This window comes from Crinia signifera, chromosome 19 (assembly GCF_055691185.1).
Source record: "Crinia signifera chromosome 19, ASM5569118v1, whole genome shotgun sequence".
Classification (NCBI taxonomy): Eukaryota; Metazoa; Chordata; class Amphibia; order Anura; family Myobatrachidae; genus Crinia; species Crinia signifera.
Genome location: NC_139226.1, coordinates 67,168,613 through 67,194,918, shown reverse-complemented (window position 1 = coordinate 67,194,918; position 26,306 = coordinate 67,168,613). Strand labels below are relative to the sequence as shown.

The 26,306-nt window shown below is 43.3% G+C and overlaps 1 protein-coding gene across 2 annotated transcripts in view; it reads left to right on the top strand.

Annotated features, from left to right (window-relative positions):
• MCAM (melanoma cell adhesion molecule) overlaps positions 1 to 26,306 on the top strand; it is a 239,002-nt gene that overhangs the window by 155,963 nt on the left and 56,733 nt on the right. For both annotated transcript variants that reach the window (XM_083162728.1, XM_083162727.1), the window contains exons 10-13: positions 1,315 to 1,456; positions 1,540 to 1,664; positions 5,081 to 5,237; positions 23,394 to 23,429. In XM_083162728.1, coding sequence (XP_083018854.1) covers positions 1,315 to 1,456; positions 1,540 to 1,664; positions 5,081 to 5,237; positions 23,394 to 23,429 — 460 coding nt within the window. The remainder of the gene's footprint in view (positions 1 to 1,314; positions 1,457 to 1,539; positions 1,665 to 5,080; positions 5,238 to 23,393; positions 23,430 to 26,306) is intronic.

The following is a 26,306-nucleotide window of genomic DNA, read 5'->3' as shown; positions in this document are numbered from 1 at the left end:
AGGTTTGAAAATGACAGGTAGGTGCTGATTGGCTGGTTGTTTATCACTCTCCATTTTATCTTTTAAGCTTGATACATATGCACAAAATACAGAGTACATAAAATAATAAGCATAACAGGAAACAGTGACTTAGTGTTGAATACATTAGAGGACAAGTACAGGGTACATAAACATAGCTGCATCGGCAGATGACACTGAGATGAGTATCAGGGTGGCAAAAAAACCTCACAGGATTTGGTGCCATCGAAGATGGTTTGAATTAGAGAAGGAAGAAAACTTGAAATAAGAGGTCCCTGCTTATGAGAGCTTACATTCTAAAAGATAGGACAGACAGGCAAGGGTGACAAAGGTGGGGTAGATAGTGAGCATGGAACAGAGGTTTTGGATGAAATTTGGCTGGGTTAGGTAAAGAAGTGTCTTGAGAGCCTGTTTGAATTTTAGAGAGTTGGAGAGTCTGATGGGGAGCGGTAGAGGAAACAGCCCATGAAAAATCTTGGAGGTAAAAGTGAGAGGAAGTAATCAGTAAGCAGGAGAGGTGGCGAGCATTACCGGAATGAATAGGACTAGTGGGAGTGTAAAGGAAGATAAGGTCAGAGATGTAATTGGGAGAGGAGTGGGTGAGGGCTTTGTAGATAATTGTGAACTTGAATTGGATTCTGAAAGGGAAGGGAAGCCAATGTAGGGCTTGTAGGAGAGGGGAGATGGATGTAGTGCATTTGGTGAGGAAGATAAACCAGTCTGCAGCATTGAGGATAGTTTGGAGGGTAGAGTGGCATTTTTCAGGGATGCTACATTGACGATTATTACAGTAATCCAGTTTGAAAATGACCAGTGAGTGGTCTTACTTAGTAGCATCGTGGGTGAGGGCGTCTCATCCTCGAAATGTTTGAGATGAAAATTTCAGGTCTATGAAAGGTGCTGATTGTGTGGTTTTAAGGTGGAGGAGTCAAGGATAAATCTAAGGCAGAGCACTTGGAGGCTACCAGAGACAATTCCATGTCCTCATGTTTTTTGCAGGTCCACAGAGTAGCAAGGTCTGCACGGAGTAGAATATGCAATTTGCTTATTATCACATCTGTTGTTTTGCATAAACAAACTACATTTATGCCATCGGAAACCACATTCACTCCTGAATTCCTGTTTGTGAATTTCATTTACTTGTATCTTTCAGACACAATGCTAAGATGTTGATGACTCACTAGGGATTTTGAGGCTAAAGCATTGTACAGTACTTGATCAACATTTGTATAGCCAAAATGCTATGTAACTAATTCCAGTTTTTGTGTTTTGTTTTTGTGATTTTGACATGTCCAGGATGAGATAACCATAGCAAGTGGTCCCATCTTAAACCTTAGTTTGGATAATTACAGTAATGGAGGACAGTATATGTGTGTTGTTGGCCTGCCTAGTGTACCGGTACTTACCCAAAGCAAGGAGCTCCAGGTGATTGTGAAAGGTATTGGAAGTGGTGATATGTAAAAATATAAAATCATTCAGAATTCACAGATTATTATTTCTAATATTTCACTTCATTTGTAGGAAAACCATATGTGGAAGTTAGTCAACAATATGTAGAGGTACAAAGAGGCAAAAATGTGGTTATGCGATGCAAGGCAACTGGTTATCCGCGTCCTCAAATAACTTGGTATATCAATGGCTCTGAGGTAATTTAACTTTAAAGCATACCTTATATGTACACAGGTTAACCAGCTTGGACACCTGGCCTTGCATGGGTCCGATTTGTATTGTGTAGCCGTTTATTTATATTTTAACAAATAATTTGGTAAATATACCAAAATGCTATTAAGAAAATATACTAAATTAGAAATTTCCTGTAAGTCAAAGAGTTACAGTCAACCCAAAAATTTGGTTTACAATATTTATCTCTCACTTGTCGCATTGTCACTGTGTGGTTTGATATCTTTGTTTATGATGTGTAAGATTTGGCAGATAGATTTATTTACTCAAACTTTGTTGTACAGTTAGCTGCTCATCCTAAAGGCCCATACACACTAGGAGATTTTAATTTCAAAAGACTTTGCCAAAATCTCTGAAAGATATATCTTTCACCAAAGTAGTGCGTACACACTGAGCTACAGTATTTTCCCAAAGAGCAAGAGATTTTCATATAAAAGTCTATATACGTAATGGGCTGGCTTTTAATTCTAAGGATTGGAGCAGAGGCCATTTTATTTGAGTGCATTTCTGTTCTTGGGGACTGATTCAGAATTGATTGCTTGGCTACATATATTCAAAGCCCGGTGATCGGGTAAATACCGCCCCGCCTGGGCAAAATCCCGCCCATGTGTACAGCTGTAATTTAATTTCCAGCCATGCACGTAGGGAGAAATCCATTCACCTGCACCAGCAATGTATACTTTACCACCATAATAAAATATACATTGCGGGGGGGGGGGGGGGGGTGGCGGTTTGTGGCAGCAGTAAAGTATACATTGCTGGCCAGCAATGTGTACAATACAGCCTATGATTAATAACCATTGGAGGGCTGTGTCAGCAGTAACTTATACACGTTCTGGGGACAGTTGCAGGTGGGTAGTTTGACTGGGCTGATACACCTGTCAAACCATAATGCAGGTGTCCTAAGGAGAGCTCAGGAACGACAGTAACCTCTTGCGGAGCAGAAGGGCACAACAAAATATACAGTGGTGGGCAGTGGAGCAAATAACTTAAACATTGCTTGCCTGTGCCAGCAATGTATACATTACCAGCCAGAGGAGTGGAACAAAAAAAAAAAACATACAAAGTGGGGCGTGTTGCGCTGTTAGGTGTAATTTATCTCTGAGTACTCCTGTCTGAAGTGCTCCGAGTGCTCCTGAAGAAGATGTGTTAACACATCGAAACGCGTTGAGCCATCGTTTTGCAGCCCTATTGCACCAACTACCAGACCACCTGGACCGGCTTGAAAAATCTACAAGGATTCCACAGTCTCAGTTCTGGACAGAAAGACGCATTTGGGTACATTGACACCATCAACTTGAAATACCCTGCTTATTCACTGAGTTAATCCGGATCCATAATGCTGGGCAATCTTCCGGGACCACTATAAATTCTCCCTTGATATAGGAGATGGAGCATTCAACCTCCATCTGGTAACTATCCAATCACATTGGTACATTGAACTGCCACTTTGACTATATCCAATAGAGCATTACCTATCCAGATTGTTTTTTTAGACATTCCCCATTTCACTCTATTTTTGGGCCACCATGAGAATTCTCGATAGCTAATATCATTCATGTCTTTTTATATTGTTTAATAAATATATTTTTCTGATTAATGGTATAACTCTTTATTCAGTTAAACCCAGCGCTGTATATCTCCCCTTGTCAGAGACTCTGCGCCTCCGTGACGGATGGCATACGGAGGGCGGACCGGTGGGCAGCGAGTGTGGAATGTAGAGCCCTGCTACTCTTTCAATGCCCCCAAGCTCCACCGGCTCTGCCCTCCCTATGCCCATGTTACCGGCATTTAAAGAAATGTGCATTGGAGGGCAGTGGTGCCAGTAATCTATACATTGCTGGCCTGTGCCAATGTATATATTACTGGCTCATAAAGAAATGTGCATCGGTGGGCAGCGGTGCCAGTAATTTATACATTGCGGGCACACGCCAGCAAGCTACTGTATATATAACTGTCACATAATGAAGTGTGCAGTGGTGCCAGTAAAATATGCATTGCTGGCCTGTGCCAGCAATGAATATATTACTGGTTTATTGGTAAATAACACATTGGTGGGCATTGCAGAGACTGCTGCAGGGGAGTAGGGGGAGGGTGCGAGCGGAAAGCTGGGTGGCGTGTACTGTGCTCCATGTGGAGCAGGGGGAGGCAATGGATGGGCAGCCGGGTGGCATGTAGTGTGCTCCGTGTGTAGCAGGGGGAGGTAGAATGGCAGGCCGCCATGACTCTGGCTCATCTTTCAGCCATCATCGCCCAGCGCCGTATACACTCTTTAACCATCATCGCCCAAACATGCTAGTAAATCCTGCAGATGATCTACCTTGCTAACGATGATGTAGGAGCGCGCATCATCACTTGTCGGGCATCGCTGGCCGATACACACATGGCAACTTTCAGCTGAAAATTTAAGGGCCTTAAGGGCCTGATTCAACAATGAGTGACCTTATCACTTGTTACAAATATTGAATGCTGCTCCATCTGATCAGTTCTTAACTGTCATATGCTTAAATATGGCAGTTAAGAGACAATTGGCTGGAGCACTATTTATCATTTATAACCTATTTATCATTTATAACAAGTGGTTACAAGAATACCGATCTCTTTTTTTTTATCATACAACACTATTGGTTTCTGTTGCTAGCAATGTAAAACTCATATATTTAATTATAATAAGTGTCATTTTTTATGGGAATTTTAAATACACTGATACAGACATGCTGATTCAGCTTGCAAAGTAGCCACATCACGCCAAACGAATGTCTGCATACATGCTTATGTACGTGCACAGCAGGATTACATAAACTCGATGACAGGTGCATGACAATAGTAGCAAGGTTAAAGAAATATTACATAATGTATGTTAAAAAGGCAAAAGACAGGTCTGATACAAGTAATTCTCACCATGTTTCTTAATGGTAATCAGCTGCTTTCTTAAATACCAAGTACACAATCTGTGGACTAAGGGACAAATTCAGAGTTGAACAGCACACAGCAGCTACATCTTTGTATGCAGCAACTGTGAATGAATATGTAAAATCAGCAGGAGGCTTCTTGAGTAAAAAGCATGCTTTAGTGTTCCACTGCAGATGCAGCATCATCAGTCATCTAAAGTAGCCATCCCCAGGTGCAGACACTGGCCTCTGCATGTTTCCCAATCAGGGCCAAAGTGCTTCTGTTTTTGAGAACACTACCCTGGCCATGCCCTTAACTGGCCGCAGCAGGGGGCAGTATGAGTAATCTGGCAAAACAAGATCTGCAAATGCACAGCGTAGCTTCTATGCATGCACAGATTTCACACAATCATTTAATTTAAATATGTATTCACCATTCACTTTATATTCTATTTGTTCCTTGCATTCATTCAATGTGTTTGATTTCACAGGTAAATACTCAGATTGCTCAAGTTTACAATGTTAGCGATAATGGAGTCGTTAGCGAACTGTCCTTGTTGGTAACCCATGCCCTGATTAATGAAAATGTCACATGTAAGGCATACAATGAGTTTGATGACAGCATGGGATACATCCTACTACATGAAAGTAAGTCATCTGATTCTATGAAAAAATGCATACCTGTATATTATCATACATTTTTCAATGTATATACAGTATCTATAGATGCAAGAGATCAACAAGGGCTACCATGGCCAGCTCCACAAAAAGGTTGCTGTACTGCAAATATCAGAATATTTTCATGATGGCGATGGGAGCCTAACAACACACAGTGCACTGAACACTGCTGCTCACTGTAGAAAAAGCTGCTCACTAGTTTTTCAACAAAAGCCTTGGAAACACTGGTCTACACAGAGACCTCAACTGGTACTTCCCACTCAACCAAGAACTTTGGTCCAATGAGAATCTCAGTCATCCATCCTGAATTCCACCTTCCTTAAGCATATTATTATTATTATTATGTTTTTATTTATAAAGGCGCCACAAGTGGTACGCAGCACCGTACATATAGAACACATTAGACCAGTACAGGGTAAACAGAACTAGACATAACTGTGACAGAAAAAGGAAAGAAAAACTGTGCTCTTAGGAACAAATTTACCAGGTTACGTATATTTATTACTATAAAATATTTTTATGATCACGTGCACATGGTTTTGCCCATTTTGAGAACAAATTTGTACTGCAATCAGATCTGAATAAGGGCCAGTGTGTAATGCTTTGAGCACTGTTCTGCTGAGTCCAGTCCTTCATTTGGAGGTTCATTTGACACATGCCACCTAATCATTGTTGCAAACCAGGTACAGTATATCATTTTCTTGGTAATGGTATTTTCTTATGGAAGTACAGCATGCTAAGCTTTGCTGCGAAGTGCAGCAGTTATGCCCGAATATGAGTTGCACGCCATTTACTCCAATGGGGTGATTGCCGGGTTCGGCTATTCAGAACCTGGTATGCTATGAAGCATATCCTGATGTGTTTGCCCATGCATATGCATCATGGTAACAACAACATTAACAACAGTAACTACATCCCGCAGGGCTGTTGGATTCTCACCACCCTAGATCCTCAATTCTCAGAAAACTGAGCCCACTCATCTATAGTCACCATATACATATTATCAGCAGCAGTAGGATCACCATTTACATGGATACGGTCATAGGGTCACCAGCAAGTCGTCATTAGGTCGACATGCATTTAGGTTGACATTTGTCTAGGTCGACATGCAGGAAAGTCGACAGGAGTTTAGGTCGACATGGGTTAGTTGGACAGGGTCATTAGGTCAACAGAGTCATTAGATCGACATGGGGTTTTTCACTGTTTTTTGAGCAGACATGTGCCGACAGGTGGTATTTCATGCCCTACCATCCACTAGGCACGGGCCTAGGGGCGGCACAAACTGTGGGCGGCAGGCAGATAGGAGCCTCGCCCGGCACATGTCACTAGCTCCGCGGGTCTCTACGGGCAGCAGCACCGGATAGCCGAGCAGGAGCACTAACATCACCCCTTTGCACAGCTGCCCATAGAGACCTGGAGCTAGTGACCTGTGCCAGGTCGAGGCTGTACTGTGTGCAGGGGCGCCGGCCACTGGAGGGTGGCCCCCCGTGCAAAGGGGCTCCATGCCAGCTTCTGACTGAAGCATGCAGTGGTGTCCTTGCCACGCGGGTACCTGTTAATTAATAAATAATAATATTGTCCTTATCTTCAGTGTCACTGTGGTCTCCAAAAGACATGACAATCTCTGTTTTGACATTGTGTTCCGCTGTGTACATCACAGAAACTTTAAAAAAGGAAAATACATATAAAACGTGGAAGGTACTATGGGGTCCATTTGAACCCAAAGACAAATAACAGTAAATAGAAAATAAATAGAAAGACACAAAAACTAGCGAACGTGTGCTACATTCTTAAGAAGTCCTTACAAGAAAATACTTAAAAGTCAAGGTCACTATTCGTGATATTTTCAAAGAAACAATGGTTCAAAGATGAGTGGGATCATATAGACCTCATGGTACCACACCAGGGTTAAGTTACACTCACTGAGGTAGTAATCATAACCAGTGACCAAGCATTGATAACCTCCTAATCAGGACTGTTAGGGGACTTTAGCTCCTCTGCCATCAAATGTAGAGTAAAAATGCTCTGTGGCCCCTCACTAACCTGGAAAAAATATTTCCATTTTGATTTGTGCACCTGTCTATTTTATAGTAATCTATATTTTGAGCCACAAGTTCAGATTCAGAAGTCCCTTTTCTGAACCTCTCCCTTCACTACTTGATTGAAGTATTTTGACAGAAATACTACAAATTGCAGTAAAAACTGTGGGACCAATGCAAAGTTGGACGAAAGTTATCCATAAATGCATCCACAGATCAAATGCAATATTCTCCCATAGAATATTTATAGTGTTAAACATTTCTGAACTCAAACCGCATCCATTCATCAAACTCTGCATAGATTGCAGTGTTAGCAATTTGCCCTTGCTAAACTTAACCTATGGGCGAGATGTAATTGGGTTCATTTTTTTAGAACGTGCGATTTTGGCTGTTTTTGAACCAAAAAAATCACACATGTAGTAGTATGCAATTTTGGACCAGCCTCAGCTTATTGGAACGGCTCTGTATTCAAATAAATGGTGGACAAAGAATAAGGGTCCCCTGTAAATTTATATTTTTAGCCTCAGCTTTAATTTTTTTACAATCAAACACTGTTTTTATCTAAAGTCTAACTTGCAACAGACAAATATTCCAAAATAGAAAATAAATAATTCAAAATACTTCTGGTATGTTTTGTGAGACTCAACCTACTTTATATGATATAACTGTTATTACTATTAGCATAATTCATATTATTCTCACTTTTAATGGTATGTACATAAATATGTATTGTATTTGTACTGTATTTTTTTTGTTTTTTATATTAAAAGATTAGGCGCTCAAGAAAAATAAATAAAAATAAGTGTTCTCACGATTACTATAATAAATCTACTATAATAAATCTGTATAAATCGTATAGCAGTGGGTAATTTGACAGATCTATGGATGCCTGTCAAACAAACGTCATTTAAAAAGGGACCACACAAGACATGGAAAGGTCAACCTGCTATAATAATATTAATGGTGTACTTTTTATGCGGGCTGACATGAAAGAAAACACTCAACAGCATAAATAATTGAAAAAAAAAATTATATTTAAAAATGTTTAGTAGGGCCGGTCATCAATCACATGTGAAGATATGCGTATTTATAAAAAATAAACATATAGAACAAAAACATGAGAATTTCAAAATAGCATATCATATTAATGTTGGCAAAAGTACTTATACCATATGTGCTACAGTGTATGTTGCCAATATTGCGATCAGAAGGTGGATCAAACCTGTAGGATTTAATGGTCCTATATGAAAAAAATATATATATAAACGCGATAGAAAAAAAATGTAACAAAATAAAAATAAAAGTCAAAATAGGAAAAAGTGATAAACGTCTCTCTGTAAAACTACAATTGGATATAAATGATGAGTTACTATTTGCGGTATATCCCCAGTGTCACAATTATATTAAATCAGCTTTATGCTTCATGAGGAAATAAGCCACTAAATGCCGGAAACTTAAAATAGATTTGTATAATAATCGTACATGTGCCCATCCAATAATTACAACAGATGGTTAGCCGGATTTCAAGCGAGGAACAATGTGTCCAGAAAGGTTGGTATGATGATGATTGTATAGATTGTAAGCTTGCAGCAAGGCCCTATAATCCCCAAATCTGTCTGTTACCAAGTTTGTTTTATCACTGTCTACAATTGTAAAGCGCAACGGAATCTGCTGCGCTATATAAGAAACTGTAAATAAATAATAAATGATGAGTCCTGCTGACAAGACCCCGGTTACCGGACCTGATTGTGAATAGCCAGATGCATGTCACTTTACACCACCTTTCGGCATAACAGCTTATGTGGACTCCATGCGGATTGGTATTTTTTAGCACGCGACTTAGCTCAACAGGCTCTGGGTGATCTGTAAGTGGCAGTGCTGCGACCACAGGAATCCCACTGATTGCTCCTTGCTGGGTCAAGGGTAACGGGTGGACATGAAGTCAATGTTGTGACAAAGTATTCCTGTGCAGCAGTGACAGGGGATGTAGAATGTTCATCGGGTCCTTTTGGTATCACTAACAAGTTTTTTTCCAAATGGGAACTCTATCAAAGAGGGTAAGTTTGATTATTGGGCCCCTTTTTGTACTATCCAGTAGATTTTCATTGGTTTGTTCTAATGACAGACAGACAACATATAAAAACTGCGCTGGCGACTTGTATATAATTAGATTTATTATCTATACGAGTCACTGGCCAGTGAATATTAGAATAGGAAAAAAATAAAAGAATTGATTAATAAATTAACAGTACATTTATATAACCACAGATTACCTTAAAACATTATTATCATAAAAAGCAAAAAAATTTCACAGCTTGCAGCTAAGTTTAGCCATCAAAATGCCTTGTATTAGGTGTTAATAATCCGTAACTTTTTCCCAGCAGAAAGTATGCAGATTAGTATTGTTAAAAAAAGGTGTAAAAGGTTATAAAAATTATAAAAAAAAAATGGTGATAACGTTACCAGTCCTGGTATGTCTGGCCAGACACATATGAGGTCCTCCTCTAAGGTCCTGTTGGTTTTGGCAAAACCTCAGTAGGATGTACTGTATTTACTGCCCAATGCTTCTTAGCAGACTGGGGGAGCAAGTTGGAAGTAGCTCCTTTGTTTAGTATGCAGGTGCCTTAAGAGAGCCTCCTTGTATTCCAGATAATTCCCGATATATATCAGATGGACCAACAGTACAAAAATTCAATCGGTGATGACGCGTTTCCCCGCCTCCTTTCCGGTATCAACGGCTTCCTCAGATCCTTTGTTTGGTTCTAATGGTTTAATTGGAAACATCTATTTTGCTGATCCACCTTTTTCTTAAATCACTTTCTAAACTGCAATATAAGCACATAATATATATGTAGACACCGGAAGGGGGTTACCTTACTTAACACATTGACAACCGGTTCTTCCACTCTTCTCCGTCACCGGCCAGTAGTCTTCTCGTTTCTGTAGGATGGGCAACACAGACCAGGCAACACAATGATAATTTGGACCTTTTATTCTTCGACGGCCACTAGGAACGTCAGCCTTCCCTCACACAAAAACGACAGTAGTTCAATAGTATCACAGTACTATAAGTGCAACGCAATTCACGGTATACATATACCTCAACAATAAACTCAGCAATGTACATACAAACGCAACATACCATAACAGGATAATTGAGTTACCGGTAACACTGGGTCATTCAGCATTCGGGATATCACTGCGGTTTGAAAGGACCAATACAGCTACTTACTGATTTAGACCAGATATGCCACGGGCTGGCTAGATACAATCATTTACACTTGAACGCAGTAATACCGCCGACTACGAATGAGCATCACCGTATTACACTAAACATGTAGTATTACACTAAGCTTGCTTTTGGAAAATTAGCCTAATATCACCATATAAACTAGATCTAAGTACCCGGGTACACTCTTTATCACTAAGGCCGGCCAGTCCTAGACAGAGCCTGTACCAGACTCGGAATTGACAGGGTATCGCTTGTTGACTATAAAAGGTTTTCCTCCTTGGAATTAATGGGGTTGTGCCATTCTCCTATGGCCACCGGGTGGCACTAGTATTCCATTAACTGTGCTTTAAAGGGGAAATAGGGAACCATCACAAGTCCTGATAAACTGTTCTGGTTTATCCAGGGGCTTACACCAGGTCCACTACAGTGGCAACTCTGGGAGGCTGCTATGAGGAATGGGTAAGTACAGTGAAGGGGAGGTCTTGGAGAAGGCTTGGGTGATCCTGACTCCGGCTGGGGTCAGTAAGTCTTCGCCAGTCGCTGTGTACCCTCCGGGGACTGCTAGTGTGGGCGCAGAGCGTTGCCACAATCAGCTACACAGGAATGCTGGCTGGTACAAAACAGTCATGTGGGCAGGGGATGTTCACACACGTCTCTGGGCGGATAATGTACCCTCCGGGTACTGCTAGATTGGGCTGGTAGTGTGGGTACAGGGTGGAATGCTCTACCTGTATCTGCTGCGGGTGCCAGCTCCAGCCGGTCTCGATCTCCTGGCCTCTGTCGCTGTTAGGCTCTAGCCTGCTGGGCTCTGTAGTACCCCGCTCTGTACTGCTGGGCTCTGATCAGGGACCCTGTCATCCCTGCATTAGTGCCCTCTGCTGTTGCTTGGGGCTGAGCTGCTGGCCTCACTTAGGCCCTTATTCTGATCGGTGCGGATATTCCCGCATGCGGACGGCCCGCCGATGTTGATCGTCTGCGCATGTGCAGAGGTCACTCTGCGCATGTGCAGGCGATTTCGCCGCACGGATTCTTTATACGCCGCACAGGGGGCGTAGAGGGGCGTGAGGGGCTACTTAGCCTCATTACCCTATGCATACGCCCCCCGTTTCATGGGCGTTCCCATGCAAACGCGGGGCGTATGCATGGTAATGAGGCCGTGACGCGTGGGTACGGGGCGGGCATCTGACATCGCCGGATGTCAGCTGCCCGCCCCCATACATGTTTTCACACGGACAAGTGTCCGTGTGGTTTTGTGTTGCGGGACCTGGTGGAGCGTGCGGCCCTGCATTCGATGTTCGGCGACCATCGAATGCAGGGGCAGCTCCCAAGACGGAGGAGGCGTATCCCCGTCCAATTTCATGCGGATCGCCACATATCCGCGTACGGACGGCAGGTGGCGATCCGTATGGAAGGCGGGGATTCGCCTGCACGGTCGCGGCCGCATATTCTGATCGGGCCGCACCGATCAGAATAAGGCCCTTAGTGACAGCGCAATAAGCGCTGTCCTGTGCCCCCACATCTCTGCTGTGTGGTCTCTCTCTCTCCCGGCGCCCGCTCAGCTCAGGGGTCGGCGGGGGTCATGGCCGCACTGCGGACCGCTCACACTGCTTCCTCCATGGTGCTCTGTGCCTCTGCTCCCAACCCGCGCTGCCCGGCTCTCTTACCCAGGGACCGTCAAGCTGAATGGTCGGCGGGGGTCACCGCTGCGCCGGCGTCGCTCTGCTGTCTCCAGGGCCCAGACGCGCTGTTCTCCTCCTCCATGCCTCTCTGGCCATGCTTCCTCCTCCACCTCCTTCACGTGAGTTCTCCTTCCTCCTCCTAGCCCCCTTCCCTTCGGGCCAAATCCTCCTATCAGTGACAGCACTGGCCTGTCACTCACCTGCTGGTCCTCTCCATGTTTAACCCTGTCAAGGTTTGTGATGGCGTGTGCTGGGGTCCTTTTTAACCCCTGATTTACTGGGGGTTACATATAGTTATAAAAGCCGACCTCTAAATAAACAATGGGAAAATAACATGAAAACAAGTGGAAGTGTCTAAAAGACTGTGATCTATTTAATCTGATATAATAGTCATGACATATAAGAAGTTAAAGAGAGTCAAAACTGCAGGAAAATTTGAAGTTTATAAAAAAAAATGGATTATAGCAAAGTGACATAAAAAAAATAGATATATAAAATGTATGTAAACATATACAACACCAGTGTTGGCTTTGGTGATCGAACCTGAGTTGGTAAATCCCTATACTGGATCTCTACCTTCACACTGTAATACCAGTTTGGGAACTTCAGAGTGTGAGATCTCATATACTCCTACAGTATCTAGGATCTCATGGGATTAGATCATTACATGTCTGTCTCTATTACGGAGGTTGGCACATTCCAGTAAAAGGGTATAATAGGATCGTAGTATTTTAACTATAGTCAAGAGCAAAAAAGACAGGTGTATTTATTCACAAAATATATTGAGAATATACAAATATATAAAAACATAAGGTAGAAAATTCCCAGGTGGCCACCTATATCATTCCCCTACATGACACCGGGATATTGGTTTTAGTTTTGGACTAGATAAAGATTCCACATTAGATTAAAAAACATAAGGTACTTATGTATTATCTGGGCTGCCGATTTTTTGATTGTATGCCTTAACTTACGGTATACAATCAGATGCGATGCGATGAGATATCGCATCGCATACGACCATATCGCATGCGATGCGATGCGATGACCCGATTTTTTCCATAGGATTCAATGTTAAAATGGACTGAGTCCATTTTAACATGGAATTCAATGGGAAAAAGGGGTCCTTTTCATACCCCTACTATCCAAGTGGGCATGGAGTTGGATATAAACCTGTGGCGAGCGTAGCGAGCCACCAAGCCCGAAGCATGGCGAGCGAAGTGAGCCCCGCGAGGGGACGATATTCTGTGTCCCCTCGCGGGGCTCGCTACGCTCGCCATGCTTCGGGCTCCAACTCCATGCCCACTTGGATAGTAGGGGTATGAAAAGGATCCCTTTTCCCATTGAATTCCATGTTAAAATGGACTCAGTCCATTTTAACATTGAATCCTATGGAAAAATCGGGTCCATCACATCGCATCGCATGTGATATGGTCGGATGCGATGCGATGGACCCGATTTCAGAAGAAGAAGAAGAAGAAGAAGAAGAGGAAGAGGAAGAGGAAGAGGAAGAAGAAGAAGAAGAGTATGCATAAGCAATATCAAAGATCATGATACTCAGAAGACCTACGTAAAGTCATACATGCATTTATATCATCACGACTAGACTACTGCAATGCTCTCTACCTGGGTCTCCCAGCAAAAGAATTGCACCGCTTGCAGCTGGTACAAAATGCAGCTACCAGACTATTAACTAACCAGCCCCGCTCCTGCCACACAACTCCCATTCTCTACTCCCTTCACTGGCTACCTGTAAAATGGCAAATCATTTTCAAGATTCGCTTACTCACTTTCTTTTTTTTATGCAATCAGTGTTTATTATGATAAGATAACAAACATCTTGCTTGGCATCCTTCATGGGAAGCTTGAACACTCAGCGGAAACCCCGACCTAAATCTGATGTATTTTCCCTTTACTTCAAGGCCCTACATGACCAGGGCCCAAGGTAACTGCAGCAGCTTCTGATTCCCTACTGTCCTACTCTATTACTACGATCCATTGAAGAAGGACTACTACAGAATCTCCCTGAATTCATCTGGGGGTCGTGCTTTCAACATCGTTGCCCCAATCTTATGGAACTCTCATCCTCACACAGTGCGAGAAGCCACCTCTGTAGAATCCTTTAAAAATAGACTAAAGACGTACTTATTTACTCAAGAATTTCACTGACATCTACTGTTAAGCTTGTTTTGTATTTTGAGCTGTAAAGACAATGGTAAAGCCCTGTAAGGGCCTTATTCTGGTCTGTGCGTACTTTCCCGAACTCTTTCGGATGGCGTTTTTTAGCCGTCTGCGCATGCGTGGGCAACGCTATGCTCATGTGACACGCAAGGTCTCCGTACTTGTTCTCAACAATACCGTACAGAAATGTGCACCGCATTCACTCGTGAAATATGGGCGTATTATGGGCGTCATTCGGAAGTACACAGGGGCGTAGTTTCAAAGTGGGCTAAACTGGGCGTAAACATGGGCGTACACGAGGGAGTGCACTAATTCTGATACGCGTACATTCGGACAGCACACCGAATGCACACGAACAAAAAGGCAGGAAACATGCGGTCTTCATAAGCAAGTATTGCTTTGCGGACACCACTCGGTCATGCGCTAGGCATTCGGAACACCCAATCAGTACGGGTGCACCTCAACCAATGTCAGCTGAACACAATACAATCCACTCCTTTACTCATTACTCATTAATTACACTCTTGTCATTGCTTCAATTGGAACCATTGCAGCTTAAATGGACCATTACTAAACACACAAATATATGCTGCATTTTTTACACACATTTACACTGCAATGGACAGAACTTACTAATATAAATATACATGTCACATGTACATTTACCAATAAACCACACATTTTGGGATCAAAATATAAATTTATTACACTAAGGTCAAACACAAAATTGAAAAAGCATGTTTTTTGACACATGCAACAAATTAAAGGTACCATACCAGGAATGTAGAAAAATAATTAAAAATAAAGCAATGTATTATTTACATACAAAGCCACAGCAGAATCATTAGGAACACATCAGGTGGCTTCACAACAAAAGTATAGCACCAACACTTCAAGTACAGCAGACAGTAATGGCAGCCAAAAGAGGCCAACAGAGGAACCAAACACAGCATTCGAACCGAGGGCAAATGTGGGTACCCTGTGCAGGGGATTGGTTTGCACACAGGAGGCTGACACACACACAGCAAAATGAAAGATTTGGGAAGACATAAGGATGGAGATTAATGTGGACACAAGTTCATGTGCTGGGGTTTTTGGCCTTGGAAGGGCCCTTGCCACGTGCAGCAGCAGCTCCTCGCCCACGGCCTAGGCCACGTTGGGATGGTGGGGCAGGTGGGCCCGATGATGGCGATGGGGATGATGCTCTTCCCCTTCTGCCAGCAGGAAGTGCTGGTGGTGGGAAAGCACCAGAGACGGCTGCCAATAGGGCCCGATTGGTGGTAACTAGGTCTTGGAGGAGGTCATTCATCCGGCAGGATTGATCTGCCAGCACCCGCAGGCTGGCAGCTACGGACTGCTGGGTGCTGACAAGACCCATCATGACCTCCTCCGTCCTACGCAGCCGCTCTGATGCTATCTCTCGCTGCTGTTGAATCTGGCCAAGCATCTCCACCCACCTGTCCACATCCTGTGTGGCCGGTGGCTGCTGCTGCACATGTCTGGCAGTGGTGGCAGGTGGCACAGACTCCTCCACCTCCTGAAGACTTGCCTGACCAAACGGCGGGGATGCTGGTGAAAGAGAAAATTACAATTACAACACATTCCTTGAAAATTAGTACAAACTACTTATGCCATGCCAAACAATTACGTCCTACATAAGCAGCAAAGACTTCCGCTGGGGCCTCGCTATCCATGTTGCTCACCCCCCGGATCTCCTCTATGGCTATGCAGCCAACAGCCATCTCTTCCAGGGGGGTGAGCTTCAGTTTTGCTGGCATGGGGCCAGCCCTAGAGGTTTGGCTGTGGTCCCGCTGTTTGGTCAGCTTCTTCTTCAGGTTGGTTTTGAAGTCGTGCCACCTGCATGCAAAGTTCTCATATTAATACATGTCAACCCTGACGTTTGATGTAGCATGCATTGTAATCTGCTACCGATGTCAACGTGTGCTTCATTCTACATAACTTACATTATTTAAAACTATAAACACAACACTTAGAACAAACATTCCCACTCAGCCTCCAATGCCAATCATGTCTGTTGCTCCTAGCAACGTGACCGACCATTCACCAACTCCATCTAACATATAATACAAACATTACTGGTCTACTTCTGCACAAATGTAACACACTTTAACTTGCCTCTTCTTCACATGCTCCCTCTCACGAACTTGTGGAGCTACCACATTAATCTCCGCGGTTATATCATCCCAAATCTTCCATTTCCTGGTGTGTGTCAGCTTCTCCTGTGGACACTCCATCCAATCCCTTGCACGGGGTACCAGAATGGCAAGCTCCTGCGGTTCGAATGCCATATTCCTGGTGTCTGGATCCTCTGTTGGGCTCTTTTGACCACGGCCACGCCCACAGCCACCTGTCGCTGTACCTGAAGTGCTGGCCATGCTACTATCTTGGGAAGCCACCTGCTGTGTTCCCAATGATTCTGCTGAGGCAGAAGATGGGCCAGCTGCCTGCTCTCCTCTAAATGCCTGTTGTTGGAGGGGCACATAGGAGGTGCTGGAGTCCAGGCGTTCCATAATGCTCTGGAGGTCTTGCTCTCCCTCAGAATGAGAGCCAGCCATGTTTGCAACACCATTTTGTGGTTCTAGCACACCTTTATATACTATTTCTGTCAGTGGCGTACTTCAGCCCCACCCTGTGTTTTTTTTTTGCGACAGCGTTCCGTACGGCAGCGTACGCCGTGCTGTTTGTGCGGTGCATAGTAGCCCATAGTAGCCTTCAAAGTCTAATTTAGGTGAAATGTTGTCATATTTTCTATAATGGCCATTTCCAACGTTATAAAATCATAAATGCTATCTGTGAATGTTCATTAGTACTGTGCTATTGTTGTGAATGTACCAAAAATGTAAGTAACCCAATCCATTTGGAAATCCACCCCACATGTCATGCAATAGTCATCACTGATGTCATGCACAACACATGTGATAGGCCTAAAAATAGTGGTTTGATGCTAGATTCATTTGTCTCCAGATCTGTATTGTGGCCGGGTCTAAGGTAAGCTCTCCCATGGTCATTGTATAGATTATATACATTAACAATGTAAGGGTAATAATGTATGCAACATTTGTTCACATATCAAAGATTTTTTTGGTCAGCAAAGGCTTGTTAGCATTAATGAATTATGTTAGCTGGCCACCATTTAACACACAGGTGTTAAACCTGTGGGCCACCATATATTGGTGAACTACATGTCCCATCAATAGCTAAAATGTGTCCCATACTGTTACAGTTCACAATGGAGGTTATTCATGTTACAACATTCCCTTTCACACCATCAGAAGGCGCACACTTTGATGTCCCATGCATTTTCACCTAACATATTTCTTTCAATTTGTCATTCATGTGTCTGACTACATGATTTCATGATCAATTGTTCTTACATATAATACTTAGTGTTTAGGTGTTAAATGTAATAGAGATATTTGTGTTTACATAGTTGTGTGGTGAGGTAATATTATTGTTACATCATTGTAGATCATTATGGATATTCGGGACTTGACTGGGCGGCCGTCTATTGTACGTATGGATTCATATAATTCTACTTATTTTTTGGGATGAGCATTCTTTGCATAGGTGTTCCATTTCATTTGATCATTTTATTGTAGGTTGCTGAAGCAATGATGGACTTTGTGGCTAATGGGCTAAGGGCACTTGCGGCTCAACCCACTCATCGCCCAAGGAGGCCAGGACGTGCATGAATCTTTCGCAGACGGGTGACACTCTTTGGGATGCCCGATGATGAGGTAATTACTAGGTACCGGTTACCCCCACATGTCATTCTAGACAAACTCTCTTTAATTGAGAGTGATCTAGAACCTTGTCATGGGCTCACGACGGCAATTCCGCCTCACACTCAGCTGCTGGCGGTCTTGCATTTCTGCGCCTCAGGAACAAGTAGTGGCAGTACTTGCTGGAATATCCCAGCCTGCTTTCAGCAGAATCCTGAGGCGTGTGATGTCAGCCATGTTTAGGTGCAAGGGGCACTTCATGGCCATGTCTTTTGCCCAAGAGACCCTTCACAGAAGCCAGCAGGCATTCCATCAAATTGCTGGCTTCCCTAATGTTATAGGGCAGGGATGGGGAACCTTCGGCTCTCCAGATGTGGTTGAACTACACATCCCAGCATGCCCTGCAACAGTTTCAGTATGGCCAAATAGCAAAACTGTTGCAGTGCATGCTGGGATGTGTAGTTCAACCACATCTGGAGAGCCGAAGGTTCCCCATCCCTGTTATAGGGGCTGTGGATGGCACCCATGTACCATTTGTGCCTCCATCACGAAGTGAGAAGATCTATAGGAACCGAAAATTGTTCCACTCACTCAACGTGATGGTGGTATGTGGCCCATCCATGGAAATTCTCGCCTTCAACTCAAAGTTTCCCGGAAGTGCCCACGACTCTCATGTTATCCGACAAACTGGGATTTGGCAGAGACGCCAAGAGCTTGAAGGCCGTGATGCGTGGGTTCTGGGTGACTACGATTACCCATGTACGCCCTGACTGCTTATGCCGTACAGCTCCCCAGCACCGGCGCATGTTGCCACCAAGCAAGTGGTGGAGCGCTCAATTGGCCTGTTAAAGGGTCGATTTAGAGTGCTCCACCGGACTGGTGGTGACTTACAGTATGCGACTGAAATGGTGTCGAGGATTGTGGGCTTGTGTGCATACTTTCACAACATAGCTGTGCGACGTGAGATACCCTTTGATGAGTGGGATGTTCCATCTGAGCCGCAAGATCCTCCCCTGCGCCCATCCCGCTCCCCGGAAAGCCGTCGGGGATACCAGCTGCGGGACTCTGTTGCCCAAAGATTCTTCAGGTACATTTTTGAATGACCAACCCAATTTGTGATCAATTACACCCATCAAGGTGGAAAAGTATGTTAATTTTGTGTCCTAGAAATTGACAATTAGGCACCATGGACTCTTAATGCCAATATCAATTGCACTACGTATTATGTGTGAGGTGTATTGGTTTTAGACCAATATTGCAGGTCACAGTTATACCTTGTTCATAGATTTTAAAATGTTTTTTATGTTTCCAATATTGTAGCTGAGGTTATCATCCATGTCTGGTGAGTAGATTGTTTTTCATACTTTTTTTACCATGTATGTTTGGTATGTGTTGGTGATTATTTTATTTGTAGATTTAATATTTATTATCACATATATATATATATTTTGTTGGGTGTTTTTTTTTTGCCCGGCGCAGGATACTCGCACGTACAAATGTGCGGAGGACCGTCGCCCAGTTGGAGAGACGATGGTCCGACCTGCGGAGGCGGCAGCCTGAGTTACTTCAGCAGTTGAGGCGCCGTATAGAACGGTGTAAGTTTTTTTGCTATTCATACATCATTAACACTGGATCGGTACGCTCTACCTAGCACGGCGCCCACGATGTCCATCGCGGTCATCGGGGGTAAAAAATCGCGGGCATCGCGGCCATCGCATGCACTATAAAAACGGGTGCGACGCGATGCCCGCAAATTCCCATAGGGATCAATGTTAAAAGTGTGATTGGACGCGATTTTACTGTTCAATGCCTCAATGCCCGCGATTTTTCCATAGGAAACAATGTTAAATGGGCCACAGAGCCCTAATAGTCCCCCTGAAGTCTGAAATGGCCCCCACAATTGTTAACGCCACTCCACGATCAACGTGAACCCGAAGCGTGGCGAGCGCAGCGAGCCCGCGAGGGGCGGCGGTACGCGTCCTCCGACCTTTTCATACCCCCACTATCCACGTCGGTGTGGAGTTGAGAATAGAATAGTGTGGCGAGCGCAGCGAGTCACCGAGCCCGAAGCGTGGCGAGCGCAGCGAGCCCCGCGAGGGGACGCGGATACCTGTGAAGCCCGCGAAGGGACGCGTTTACCTGTGAAGGTATCCGCGTCCCCTCGCCACGCTTCGGGCTCGGTGGCTCGCTGCGCTCGCCACACTATTCTATTCTCAACTCCACACCGACGTGAATAGTGGGGGTATGAAAAGGTCGGAGGACGCGTACCGCCGCCCCTCGCGGGCTCGCTGCGCTCGCCACACTTCGGGTTCACGTTGATCGTGGGCTGGCGTTAACAATTGTGGGGGCCATTTCAGACTTCAGGGGGACTATTTGTGCTCTGTGGCCTATTTAACATTGTTTCCTATGGAAAAAATTGCGGGCATTGAGGCATTGAACAGTAAAATAGCGTCCAATCACACTTTTAACATTGTTCCCTATGGGAAATCGCGGGCATCGCGTCGCACCCGTTTTTTAGTGCATTTGATGGCCGCGATGCCCGCGATGGGCGCCGTGCTAGGTAAAGAGTACCCTGAATCCTTTCATTTTCACATTAGTAACACATTTATTAACATGAGGTAAAGTGGGTGTTGATGATTGAGAAATGGCATATACTATATGTGTGATACTTCCTCTATCACATGCATTAATGTGGATATGATATGTACTTGTTATAGTAATTAGAATGTCAAATGACACTCAACCATTTTGTTTGTTTAACCCACAGCGCGGGAGAGAGCCATACAGGCCCGTGAGGAGGCCCAGGAGGAGGCCCCGGAGGTGGCCCAGGAGTTGGAGGTAAAGGGGGAGGGCCAGGTGGAGGAGGAGGAGGCGGGACAGGTGGAGATGGAGGAGGAGGAGGATGAGGGCCACCATGAGGCGGAAAACTTCACCTCCACTCCCCCTACACACACCCCTCCCCCTAGCCACTCACCAACCTCCTCATTCTACCTTCCTCCCCCCCCCCCCCTCCCCGTGTACCAAGAGCAGGAGGAGCTAGCCCTACCCCTCCCAATCTTCCCACCACCTCCCAACGTGGAGGATGCTGAGATTGTGGAGCTGGCAGCCAGTGGTAAGTAGACGTAATGCCTCATTACTGACTTAGGTACAGTTTGTTATGTCGCACAGCTGATTACATTTTGCTATAATATAGTAAAGACTAGTCCAAACAAATGGATAAAAACAGACACACTTTGGGGTTATAGGGCCATGCTGCAAACGTGGAATCTGGAGGCTCATGTAGGTGATGATGTTTATTTATGGAGGGTCTTTCTATACAAGCACAAACAAAACATCAATGGAGTATGGCCAGGCGTGATTTATAATGGAGTCACAAGTGGGCAGTTCCCCTGGGCCCCCCTCTAGCCAGTGGGCCCTTGTTGTTGCCATGTATATTTGAAAACTATTATGTAGGATGGATTTACCTTAGAAATTGTTTGGTGTATGGAAGCGGATTAGTGCTGCACTTTCACCTATCTGGCAATGTGACAATGATTCATGAAGTAAGGGGTAGAGGGACTAGCCTAGCCTTTTAATGTGGTATCTATCTATCTATCTATCTATCTATCTATCTATCTATCTATCATGCAGTTGAGCTATTAAGCAGTGACATGCAGGTTTATATGTATGGCAAAATGTGACAAGTTGTAGTGGATGTAGCTTTCTAGTACATTGGTGCGTGTTAAGGCAGGACAAGTGTGAGTGAGGCTCAAGTGTTGTTGTGATTTTGATACATACATTGGCAATTTTATCAGTCACATATTCTGTAGTGTAAGCCACTGTGTGTGTGTGGCACCATAATGTTTTTTTTTTTTCATTAGAAACACTATTGCCTATGTAATTGTTTGTATGTATGATTTATCATGCTGTAGGCACTTAGGATTGACTGTACAAGGTCTACCTGAATAGCATAATTAATGTTGAACCCCCTTTAACATGCCCACAGATGACCAGAGGGAAGAAGGTGAGGGTGTGAGAGGGGCCCTCCTAAGGCTGCGCCAGCACCTGCTGATCATGGCTGCAGATGTGCAGGACCTCTGCGACCTCCTGCTGTGAAGTTTTCTTTTTTATGTATGTAAATAAATTTTTGGTTGAAAGTAAGAAGTGGTCTGTGTGTTATTGTATTATTTTACAGTATAAGTATAAATATAAGTATATAAGTATAAATAGTGCTGTTTATTTATGTAAGGTGCAAAAGGTATATACAGTATATAGATGGGTTTATTGCATACAAGTGGTTGAAAGTGAAGGGTAATGTAAAGATGTACATAGTGTTTTGATGTGTATGTGTGTGTTTGCATGTGAAGAATAAGTTATGATGTAATATGCATACATAACACATGTGCGTAAAGGGGCAAGAAAGAATGTTGTGAACTTAGCATGATGTAAGGGTTAATCTAAAGTGGTAGTAAAGTGTTTAATTATCAATTTGAGAATGAATAGATGACCATTAAAAACAATCCCTTTTTAATGAGGTTGCCTAATTGCATAAGTGGGTCATGTAACAGATTTCGGTGTTCAGATAATAGTGGTGAGTTTTGCGGAAATACACCGCATCGGTGCGTACGGGCAGGTTCCCGTCCGTTCTGACGCGGTAAGACCGTGCAAACGCTGTAAGACCGTGCAGAATATGTGTATGTCCACCGCACACGCAAAGGTTTGGATGTCGTCCGTAAACACGCCCTCTTCTTAAAGAGTGAGTCCGTCCGAATGCGGAGGACCGGTGGGCGTTTCTTCGTACGATGTCCGCACAGCGTGGCGTGCGGACCGCTCTGAAATAATTCGGAAATATACGCACCACCATCGAATAACCTCCTAAGTCCTATTGGGAGAAAAGTGCTATATATATATCATTATTATTATTATTATTATTATTATTATTATTATTATTATTATAAGTAGTAGTAGTAGTAGTAGTAAGGAAACTTGAACAACTTGAACATACAGAGGGCTTCTTTCTCGTAATCTAAAATGATTCCCATCTCTATCTGTTTTTGGAATATGTTGAATCACTGAAACTGTGAAACCTGTGGGGTCTCTATTGTGTACTTCATGAAAGTGTTGAGAAGCCCTATGGAGTAGGTTCCCCTTAAGAATATTAAGTCGGCGTTTCCTTTTTTTGTGGCTGTTGTTTTTTAATACAATAAGATAAATGACAATTTAACTTTTAGTAAATCTGCTAATTTGAGTTTAATTGTCACTTGATTTTACAGAATCAGATACTACAGTTGTTTCTATCACCAACACAGGTAAGAAATCTTAAGATAAGCAAAGCTGACCACACATTTTCTATTTACAGTCTTTTTATTTACAATGAATTTCTGTATAAAGGTTCCCATACACGGTGCAAACCGCACAGTGCGATGGGATGCGCACTCCTGTGGGCATCTCATCGCACAGTACAAAAAGTATGTGCTGCACATTTTTGTACTGCCTTCTGATCACATCACATGTAAAACGCACCTTAAGTAACCTTATAAGGATAAGAGGTGCCGATAAATTTTGTGAACATATTGTGCAGTATCCATTTCTTCACCACTAATTAAGACAAAGTTAAATCTGATAATAATTGTCCTAACTGAATTACTTTTGATAAAGCTAATGTAATGAAATATTAAATAACCTTATTTAGGAGTATACAGTATTTAATCCAAGAATATGTGTTATCTAGCACAACCTTTCTTTTACTTTTTACAATTATTTTCTACAATTTTCTCACTGGTTTTACCAATTTTTCATTTGAAATAATTTAATTAATTTAACCCCTTCATGACAGAGCCAGTTTTTGCCTTCCTGACAGAGCCCTTTTTTTCAAATCTGGCATGTATCACTTAAGTGGGGATAACTTTTTTTTGCTTTTACTTATCCCAGTGATTTTGAGATTGTTTTCTCGTGACACATTGTACTTCAAGTTAGTGGTAAATTTTCGTCGATACAGTCTGTGTTTTTTTGTGAAAAATACCAAAATGTCGTAAAAAAATGGAAAATTTTGCGATTTGCAAAATGTTAAATTTTCTGCTTGTGAGACAAATAATCTTACCACTCAAAATAGTGAATAACTAACATAGACCATATGTCTACTTTATGTTGCCATCATTATTTCAACCTCATTTTCATTTTTTTGGACACTAGGAGGCTTAAAATATGAATAGCAAATTCTCAAATTTTCAAGAAAATTTCAAACTCTGATTTTTTTAGGGACCAGGTCAGTTATGATGTGACTTTGAGTGACTTGTATGTGAGACACCCCCATAAATGATGCCATTTCAAAAACTGCACCCCTCACAGTATTCAAAACAGCATTTTGGAAGTTTGTTAACCCTTTAGGTGTTTCACAGGAATTAAAAGAAAGTGTAGGTGAAATTTCAAAATTTCATTTTTTTTGCAGATTTGCAATTTTAATACATTTTTCTAAGGAACACAGTAGATTTTACTAGAGAAATGTGACTAAAAATTGATTCCCCCAATTCTTTGGTTTTCATAAATATCCTATATGTGGCCCTAGTGTGCACGGTGACCAAACCACAGGCTTCATAATAGAAGGAGCACCTACTTGATTTTGGAGCCTCCTTTTTATGAGATTATTTTTTAGGCACCATGTAGGTTTCTAGGCACCATAAGATGCTAAAAGTTAGGTACCCCCCCACAAGTGACCCCATTTTGCAAACTACACCCTTCAGGGAATTCATCTAGGGGTATAGTGTACATTTCAAACCCCCAGGGGTTTCACCAATTGTGGTACAACTGGGCAGTGAAAATGAAAAAAATTAATTTTTCATTTTCACAGCTCAGTTGTATCAAAATTGGTGAAACCCCGGGGGGTTTGAAATGTACACTATACCCCTTGATGAATTCCCTGAAGGGTGTAGTTTGCAAAATGGGGTCACTTGTGGGGGGGTTCCACTGTATGGGTGTTTCGGGGGTCATTCAACCAGAATCTGTGCTGCAAAATCCAAAAATCACTCCTTCCCTTCTGAGTCCTGCCATGCACCCAACTGGTATTTTTTGGTCACACATGAGGCATTGCCGTACTCGGGAGAAATTGGGGCACAGATTTTGGGGTGCTTTGTCTCCTTCATTCCTTGTGAAAATGAAAAATTTTGAGCCAGATCTGCATTTTTGTGTAAAAAAATGTAATTTTTTACAGAAAAATGCAGTTCTGGCTCAAAATTTTTTATTTTCACAAGGAATGAAGGAGACAAAGCACCCCAAAATCTGTGCCCCAATTTCTCCCGAGTACGGCAATGCCTCACGTGTGACCAAAAAATACCAGTTGGGTGCATGGCAGGACTCAGAAGGGAAGGAGTGATTTTTGGTGGTGGAATGAATGGTGGGTGCTATGTCGCATTAGCAAGACCCCCGAAGCACCAATACAGTGGAACCCCCCCACAAGTGACCCCATTTTAGTCACCAGCTTTGGGAGGGGGGCTGGCGCTGCGGCTGGCGGGGGGGGTGGGAGGGGTGCTGGTGCTGCGGCAGCCGGGTGGGTGGGAGGGAGGGGGGCTGCCGGGTGGGAGGGGGGGGGGGGGGCTGGCGATCGGTGGTAATCGGTGCGGTATATACACACACACACACACACATATATATATATGTGTGTATATATATATATATATATATATATATATATATATACAAATATATATACACACACACATATATATATATATATATATATGTGTGTGTATATATATATATATATATATATACATGTCCTGTTGTCCGGCACTAGCAAAACGTATATATGCAACTGCTAGCGGTGCCTCCTATTCCCATGAACGGGAAAATATATGAGAAAAAGTCCGTGGCACTCAAAAGGCTTATTACAACAAGTGTAGTCACAAAAATGAAACCCAAACTCAGGTCAATTTGTCAACGTTTCGGGAGATTTAATCACTTTTTTTCAAGACATAAAATACAAGGCAAAACGTACTTACATATATAGACAGTCAAAAGTGAATGACACCCAGTGCACCCGATCCAAGTCCAGCTCACCCGGCGAAGACCCGATGACGTCATGTGCGCGACCCAGCGCCGGCGCATCCAGCGTCTCCAGGGGGCGTGAACTACACCCTGTGTACCATCACCTAGGTGATGAGAATAAACAAACAGGCTCATGAACGGAACAT